General features: G+C 40.6%; 1 protein-coding gene across 1 annotated transcript in view; it reads left to right on the top strand.

Moving 5' to 3' along the window:
* The window catches only part of LOC119423563 (PH and SEC7 domain-containing protein 1), a 58032-nt gene that overhangs the window by 3216 nt on the left and 45430 nt on the right, over nucleotides 1–9386 (top strand). The window contains exons 3-6 of the mRNA XM_037690961.1: nucleotides 4678–4866; nucleotides 5622–5702; nucleotides 6171–6283; nucleotides 7870–7928. Of these exons, the coding sequence (XP_037546889.1) occupies nucleotides 4678–4866; nucleotides 5622–5702; nucleotides 6171–6283; nucleotides 7870–7928 (442 nt within the window). The remainder of the gene's footprint in view (nucleotides 1–4677; nucleotides 4867–5621; nucleotides 5703–6170; nucleotides 6284–7869; nucleotides 7929–9386) is intronic.

Raw genomic sequence — 9386 nt, 5'->3', positions numbered from 1 at the left:
CTCACAGGACATGTCTGTCTCACAGGACATGTGACTGTCTCACAGGACGTGTCTCTGCAGATTGTCTCATCATTGTGTGTTTTCATGGCCCTGTGCTGCCTTCAGGTGGTTCTGAGTGGACATGAAGGGACATATAGGGACATGCAGGGACGTTGGGACGAACGGTTGTTGCTGCAGCAGTGAAGGACTCACCCTGACTGTTGCAGCCTCGTGAGTCTTCTTGTCCACCTGAACCCTTTAGTCTTGTTGTGTCTTTTAAAACCGTTTTTTAAAGGACCCAGAGTCCACCAGGTCTTACCTGTCTCAGTTAGGCAGGAGTCTGAGGACAGCTGTCTCAGTGAGACCCTAACTCCCCGTGATGGAAACAGAACCAGGTGCTGCTTCGACCAGCAGGTGGCGCTAAAGGACAGGAACCACTTTCACCTGGTCTACGGAAGCCTGTTTCTGCCAATTAAAAAAAAACAAACACATGGTGTCTCAAATTTACAAGTTTTAAAGTCTGAAATTATTTTGAATTTTAAAACCCTATTTATAAAACTTATATTCATAATAATAAATAAAAAGTCATAAATATGAGCTTTAATTCACTGCAATTAGTTTTGAACTCATAACTATAACTAACAAATCATAATTAAAGATAAAAGCATTTTATCCTTAAAATCATTATAATGAAAATTAAATTTATAATTTTATGTTTTAAAGTCATAGTTTTATATTTGAATCTGAAATAAATTACATTTAAACATTATAATTTTTGAAGTGTTTCAAAGTCATAAATAACCTTATTATTATATTATAGATTAATGTATCACATAGTTCTGACTTTTAAAGTAATTTAAACTCCTAAAAGTGTTTTAAAGTAATAATTACAAGATAACAAGTTGCATTTGTTGTTGTTTGATGTAAAATATAAAAAATATGTTTTATGATAATTATGAATAACTATATTACAACTCATATTTACATTAAAACTTCAAATTTTTAACTTTAAAACTCATAATTATGACTTTAAAAATCATAACTTGACGATGGCAGACATTTCATATTGAGTTTGTATCATAATCAGCACTTATAACATTTTTAAACTCACACATTTTAATTTCAAAGACTTTTATTTATGAGAGAACTCCATATTGGTTTGGATGTCACACGTTTGAGGTACAAAGTTTCCAGTTTGGAAATATGATTACAAACGGTTTAAAGTCATAAATATAAGAGAAAAAACAGCAGCATTGAGTCTAAACCTATTAGGAAATATAAAGATATGTTTTTTTTATGATTTTAGACTTATAATTGTGAATTTTTAAAAGTTGAAAATTCTTTATTTTGAGATTAGAAAATTAAAAAGTCAAATTTCTGACTACAAATCATGTTTTCATAACTTTGAGACTAATTTTGGTTTTGTTTGTTTTTTAACCATATTTATGACTTTTTTTAATTTAATTTAGCAGAAATGGTTCTTCCGTACCGGTTTAAACATTTGGAGGAGCAGGTCTCCCTCGAGGCTCAGTGACACCAACCTGGAGAAATAAAGGTTGAAGGAAAAACGTCTTTATTTCTCGTGAACTGAGTCGAGTTCAGTCCCAGATTTCTGTCTCGCTCTCCATGGAGGAAACGTTTGCTCTTATCTTCATTTAGAAACTGGAATCCAGACGGCGGGACAAATACCTCTGGAGGTTTTAATCACACTTTGATAAAAGTAGGAATTCCTCCCCCCCCCCCCCCCCCCCCCCCCCACCCCCGCATCAAACCTCCCTTTCAGGCCGGACCTCCAGACAGAGGCTCATTGTGTGGAGCTGCCAAGTGGACCGAGGGCGGCGGACTCTCAGGACCCAGCTCAGGACTCAACAGGTGGGGAGAGCTTAGCTCCTGATTGTGAGCCCTTCAGACCCCCCCCCCCCCCATGGAGCACACGCTGCAAACACCCAACAAAGGCCTCAGACGTTGACAAAAGGCCCACAGCTCTTCGCCTGAGGCAGCTCAGAGGCGCGCACCCTCCTGATGAGGAGTTTAAACCCGACACCTCGCGTTTCTTTGTTTGCTCTGAGGCTCTGTGGAAGGCTCGGAGGAGAAAGGAGGCGAGGGAGGTTCATAGGAGACCGAGGGGACGGGCGGACGACGTGAAACTGGAGCTGGATCCAGTGAAAGGAATGAACAGGGCGTGAGCTTCACGCTTCGAACGCAAGGTCACCAGAGGGAGAAACTGAGCGAGGGAGGAGTAAAACTACAGCAAACAGATAGGGAGGAGGAGGAGGAGGAGGAGGAGGAGGAGGTTTGCTGTGAGGCTCAGATGACAGCAAACAGACGAGAAGAAAGATCCATGAAGTCTCTGCTGGAGCAGAGGAATGTCTGAAGAGGAGAGCCCCGGCCTGATTCACAGTTAGGGCTTTGAAGGAGACGTGATGCGTTCAGGGTGCGAGGCCGGAGGGAGCAGAGGGGTCAGGGGTCGCAGGCGAGGTGGAGGTCAGGCGACGAGGACGCAGTCCTGCAGCTCATCTGCTGGAGAGGAGGAGAAACCTGTGACCAGCAGGAGGTCCTGCTCCAGGTAGGTTCAGGTTCATCCTGGTGTTGATCCAAAACACGCAGCTGCGTTCGCTGCCGGTCCCACCAGAACCAGGTCCGGACGGTCCGCATCCAGCTCTCAGCGACTCTGCAAACATGCTGAAAGACAAACACGAGTTTCTGAGACAACACGGAGACCGAGACACGCTGAAGAAGCTGAAACGGGTTTCAAAGCTCAAAGAAGCAGAATGCTAGCTAAAAGCTAAAAGGAGCCAAAGGTAGCTTCATCTCCATCTTCTACAGCTTATCTGTGGTTGGGTCGTGGAGGCAGCAGCCAGACCTCCCTCCCCCCAGAGACACTCTCCAGCTCCCGGAGGACCCCAAGGTGTTCTCAGACCAGAGAGGACATCGAGTCCCTCCAGAGAGTTCTGGGTCTGCCCCGGAGTCTCCTCCCAGTGGGACACGTTCATCAAACCTCCAAAGGGAGGTGTCCTATTCAAACGAGTCCCCTCCGCTGACTCTGCTCAATGAGGACAGAGCAGTAAATCCAGAGCTTTGCCTTTCATCACCATGACTGACCGGAGCAACAGCCTCATTACTGAGGAGAAGGTCCTGCTGCTCCGTCAATCCTCCCGTCAGGAACAGGACGCTCCGATACGAGCACTACCAGACCTGTTAGCTGCCCCCCACTGGAGGACCGGGTCGACCTGCATCTTTGAAGAACCAGAACGTTTAGTCCCGATCCTCCGTGAACTTTATAAAACCGCCGCTGACGTTCACATCCTGCCTCTACGTTGCCAGATAAGAAAATACTAAATGTTGTACAGTTGCTTTAAATTATTTAAGCTGTTTTATGAGAGGCATACATGGTCAGCTGAAGGGTGGGTGGTGATTGGTACACCTGTGCACAGGTGAGGAGGAGGAGCCTGAACCACACGGTCTGGCTGTTTGGGTCGGACGTCCTGATGATATTTGGGCGATCATGTAAATAAAAATGTTGTTCAACGCCCGTCGAAGGCGGAACGTGTTCTGGCAAAATCTCCCTCCGTCTGTAAACTTTAACTTGTCCCGTCCAGAACTTCTGATCCGCTCAAGATAATTTTACAAAATCTCGTACACTTAGGCGTCGTCACTAGACGATTGTTGCCGGAACGTTTCATCCCTCCAGCTTCAAGGTCAACATCCCAAATCAAGGTCAACGTTAAATAAAAATCTCTTTGCTTGTCTGGACCGTAACTTCTGATTTGCTCGAGGAAATTTAATGAAACTCGTTACACACTTGTACCACCGCTGGACAGCAGGCTGCGTAATCTTGTCATCACCACAACGCTAAGGTCAAGGTCAAGAATCAAGGTCAACGTCCGGGCCACTGCTACAGATTGCTGTATAAGTTTGCAGCCGGATGCTCTTGTTTATTTCTGTAAACTACTGAATGTTTGGACTTTTACAAACTGTTTATGGTACAGACCTTAAAACTATCATGTAAAGTTATTGTGTATGTGGCAACACGGACCGTTAGTTTTATTTTAACAGTAATTATTTGCTCTACTGTGACGTTTCTCATAAATTTGGTGGAACTAAGCGTAAACGGGAGAAGCGAGGCCCAGGGGCAGCAGGGATTTCTTGGCTCACGCCTCCTGATGAAAAACTAATGAAAGCTTGTTTTATTTGGAGAACGCTTGTTGGGTTTTGGGTCAGACCTGCTGCTCCGTCATGTTTTCTCCAGCCAGCTGGAGAGGCGGCCACGACGGTCTTCATCCCTCCACCAAACCAACTCGCCGACCTCGTTTCTGTCGAGGAGCTTTAGACGTGCTCCTCTTTCGGCTCGACGTGACGTTACGAGCTCAAATTATCGCCCAGACGTTTTCACTGCTGAACTCTTTAACGCTTCGAAGCAGATTAATTAGGAAGTGATACCAGAAGGAAGGGAAGCTGCTCAGATTATAACTTTTTATAATCTGAGCACGTGGACTTCATCCTTCACGCTGCGTAACATTTGGATCCTCAACTTTAAGAACAAATCAGATATTAAATTATTGATAAACTGGATTTTTTACTTTTGATTCTTTCTGTACTTTTGAATTATTTACATTCTTCCTTCTTCTACTTTTAATCTCAAGCTGAATCTTGTTCTTCTGACCTCGTTGACTGTTTTCCGACCCGTCCCTCTTTCAGCAGGGAGAGGGTCCGTTTGGCCACGGACTCGGAGCTGGACCTCAGCGACCGGCTCGGCCTGGGCAGCAGTGACACCCTGACCAACGGCAGCCACCGCGGGGACGTGGCGGCTGCCAGACGTCTGGCCAAACGCCTCTTCAACCTGGACGGCTTCAGGAAGTCCGACGTGTCGCGGCACCTCAGCAAGAAGTGAGTTTTACCCGTTGGATCACTTGAAAAACATCAAATTCAGTTTGCAGGTGACTTTTCCTGCCAGTCCCAGTACTCTTTAAACCAGGCATGTCCAGAACTGGTCCTTGTGGGCCACTGTCCTGCATGTTTTACAGGTTTCCCTGCTCCAGCACACCTGGTTCACATCAGGTGTGTTAGAGCAGAGGCATCTCTGAAACATGGCCCACCTGGACCGGTTCTGGACACTTGTTTTAAACAAACCTGGTTTAAGCAGGTAAGTTCACTTTCTGGACTCGGGTTAATCTGAGTCCCTCAACGGTTCACTTGTGTCACTCGAGCCGATCACGCTGCACACCCCCGCCCATAATAATCCCCAAAACAAAAGAACTTAAAAAAACATGGCTCCGTTTACATATTCCAGGGAATTTCTTTCTACAGCTTCACACGAAGAATGAACAGATAAATTACAAATGATGAAACAAAACAAATGAAGCTCAAACGTAAAGCGTGCAAACCAAATACACGTTAAGCAAATTATTAACTAACAGCTGCTGCTGGCTCCGGTTGAGGAGAGAGACTTTAGGATTGAAGCGTTTTCTCACTTTCTGACTGATGCATCGTGGGAATCTCCGCCTGTTTTACTCTTATTTTGTCCCTCGCTCTGCAAATCGCGCTGACAGACGTTTCAAACTGAGGTCATTCCCTGAGCTGAGGACTGTTGTGGGTTGAACTGACGCTCTTTTGTTGTTTTCTTCTTGTTTATTTGTGCACAGCAACGATTTCAGCCGCTTGGTTGCAGAGGAATACCTGAGCTTCTTCTGTTTTATCGGCCTCACACTCGACCAAGCTCTGCGGTGAGAAAACACAACAGACAGGAAAGTTTTCTGCCATTTTTTTAGCACAAACATTAGAATATTTTTATTAAAAATAGTCACTATGATGTTTTTAAGTCTTTAAAATGTTTGTGTTAATCACCTCAAAAAGTTCTTGTTTCTGTATCACAGCAGTTTTTGATTTAACCTCAGAAAAATAATAAAAATCTGAATTTTTATGTTTTTTTAGGTTTTCTTTTTCATGTAGTAATTTGTTTTCAGGTAAACACTGCCCTCTAGTGGACTAATTTAACATTGCATTTAAATTTTATTATTATTTTTATTATTTTTTCGTATTTTATTTTATCCACATTAGATAATATTTATTACATACTTTGAGGAATTTTTGGATAGTTCACTGTTACTTAAAATAAAAAAAATTAGTGATTCAAATGAGGTCACGTTTGACTTTAAATCCAGTTTTTTGCTAATGAACTGTTTGTTGTGCAGGACTTTCCTCAGGCAGTTCGCTCTGATGGGGGAGACTCAGGAGAGGGAGAGGGTGCTGTCTCACTTCTCAAGGCGCTACTTGGAGTGCAACCCTAAAGTCCTACCATCAGATGGTAAGTGCTGAGGAGGGGGTGTTTTTATGGTAAACATGGTAAATGCACAAAAAAAAATTATGATACGATTATTTAACGCACCAAACCCATACACTATACAACTTTATTTCTGTGTATAGATACAAGAAGAAAAACCAGTTAAGTTAAAACAAAAATGATTGTTTTTATTTTAGCATGCAAACAATTAAATACTGTTTTTCTATCTGCTCTTTAGGTCAAGTCTAACATTATTTATGAAGCACGAAATAATCTGCTGTACTTTAAAAAAGGGGAAAAAATATACAATTTCAAAATAAATACAATTATAAGTGTGTACAATTAAGATTTTTTAAATAAAAATAACATAGCTCTCTTCTTTAATGTTCTGATTTTTGTTTATGTTATTTTTTGGACAGAGAAAGTAATGACATAATAAAAGCATTAAGCCTTAATATTTAATTGATTTTATTAGTTTGTGAAAGTAGCCATGCTTTAGCTTTTTTCCCCCCCTTTAATACGTCTCTTTTTCCAGATTTTATCTTGTTTTTTTGGTCACCTTTAAGCTTTAAAGTGTTCACTCCATTTTCTGTTTTATTTTGAAAACCTTTGCTTACCGTAGTGCAACTTCCTGTTTGGATTCAATGTGAAGTTAGCTGTTAGCATTAGCATCGCTGTTAGCATCGTTAGCATTAGCATCGCTGTTAGCATCGGTTAGCATTAGCATCGCTGTTAGCATCGGTTAGCATTAGCATTGTTGTTGGACAAATTAAGCTTATTTTCTTGATAAAACTTAGAGCTGCAAAACATACTTGACCCTCGAAACAAAGGTGAGCTTATTCAAATATATGTTTTTAAATTAAATTAAATTAAATGAATTGCAAATAACTTTTTGAAACTTTACTGGTATTTTTATGCAGCACAAGGTTTAAAATGTGATGTACTGTACTTTGAAATACGCAAGCAGGCCTGAGTATTTAATATTTGTGTTAATTATTTTTTATACTATTTTAAATAATACTTTATACAACTGCAGCCTGATACATTTAGAAAATGTAATAAAAATAAGCTCAGCTTGTTGTTAATGCATTCTTTTGTATTTGCTACTGTCTTCATTTACTAAATTTGAACGTTTAAACTGATTTATCTTTCAATGAATGCTTTTTATTTTTTTTACATTTTTATTTTGATAATATTTTGGTGTAATTTACTGGGTGTCATGAATGGGACTTAAGTAGCTACAGTTTTTTCCTCTAACGTTATTTCTTATTTTCTGGTTGATGTCTGATCTAAGCATCACAGTCTGTTTAGCTAAATGGTGAAATTCCACCTTAAATTTAATCCCATCTGCACTGGTTGACCTCATGATTAGTCACTCTTTAGGACAGGTTCTTACATGCAAATGAGCTTTTTATTTTTTAAGGAAACACATGCAAAAGATGTAAACAAATAAAACCACATTAATTGTTTTAGAACAACCTGCATTAAAAATGTGTTTCTAAAAAAACTTAGCATTTGGTAATGTGGCGTAAATGCAGCACGTTATCTTCGAGCAGAAGGACACTTTCATACTTGTTTGCAGAGATCTAATGGAGTGTTTTTTCCTGCAGATGCAGCTCACACGCTCACTTGTGCCCTGATGCTGCTCAACACGGATCTGCACGGTCAGGTGAGAAACCTGGAGGTTATCTTGAGAAGGTTTTAGAGCCGTGCTTCATTAAAACGGTTGTGTCAATAACTGCGAAGGCTTTGGACTCAAGCCGATCATCTGATCTGCAGGCTGTCCTCCAGAGCCTCTTTCGTCGTCAGTAATTGTCTCGTTCTCCAGTCTCAGCCTTCTTTAGGAAATCTGGGCCAGTGGCGGCTCTGCTCAGTGACAGAGCAGCTCGGTGGATGAATGATTAATTAACGAGATGGAGAAGGGAATCGGCTCTTTCAGGGAAGTTCAGGGAAAGTTTCAACCCATCTGAACAGATTTAAATTGGACCTGTCGTCATTGTAATGAGATATACAGATTGTGACCTTAGAATCTGGATTATAGCAAATAATTTATAATTCCAACGATTTCCTCTGAAGAAACAGAAAACTGTGACACATTTCCATCATAGTTTGACCTGAGTGAAATATAGCAGTGTTTGCAATAAAAAATAGAGCTTAAATTACCTTAAAATAAACATAAGCAAACCATCAAATCTTAGTATGTAGTTTATTTTATACATAGATGCCTTTCAGTTTGAAACTGTTTATTAAAACTGTTAAAACTCTGGTTGAGTGAACAGCTTCTCTAAAGTTTAAAAAAGATTTAGGGGATTTAAAAAAAGAAGCTGATTTGTCTAGTAGATTAAATCGTTTTTGTGTAAACGCTGTGAATGCATTAACGAGTTTTTTTATTTATTACATTTTTTTAATCTATACTTTTGCATACTTTGGGCTACTTTAGCTATTTATATGTCAAAACCTTCAGCTGATTCAGTGATCGTTTGGTTTTTGTAACTTAAAAAAAACAACATTTTATCAACCACTTTTCCAACAGAAATACAGCGAGATCTCTTTCATTTCCTTAAAATGTTTTCTTTGAGATCTGCTTGAAGACACTGGCTCTGTTTTTGTCCAATGCTACTTTTAGGTTTCAGCTAGTCTTTTGTCACTTTTAGCTTTTAGCTCAGTGGTGTCCAGTCCTGGTTTCCAGGAACACAGTCTTGCATGTTTGAAATGTTTCTTTGCTTTGACGCACCTGATTCGTATCAGTAAGGGATCGGCATGCTTCTGCAGAAACTGAAGACTGCCGAAAAGCTGAGAAATAACTAAAACATGAGGGATGGTGGCCCTCAAGGACCTCGACTGAGGATCACTGTTTCCTTGTTTTTAGCTATAAGCATTTCCTACTTTGAGCTTCCTGTTAATGTTTTACTTCTCTTAGCTTTTAGCTAGCCATTTGCTAGTTTTAGCTTTCAGTTAGCCTTAAGCTTCTTTTAATAAACAATTCACTGTTTTAGCTTGCATTTAGCTACTTTTAGGTAGCCATTTGCTAGTTTTATCTTTCATTTAGACTTAAGCTTCTTTTAACAAACGTTTCACTGTTTTAGCTTGCATTTAGCTACTTTTAAGTAGCCATTGGCTAGTTTTG

The sequence above is a fragment of the Nematolebias whitei genome, chromosome 17 (genome assembly GCF_014905685.2).
Source record: "Nematolebias whitei isolate Nwh7 chromosome 17, NemWhi1, whole genome shotgun sequence".
NCBI classification, from domain to species: domain Eukaryota; kingdom Metazoa; phylum Chordata; class Actinopteri; order Cyprinodontiformes; family Rivulidae; genus Nematolebias; species Nematolebias whitei.
The sequence above is the reverse complement of the archived record's forward strand: the minus strand, read 5'-3'. Positions and strand labels throughout refer to the sequence as shown.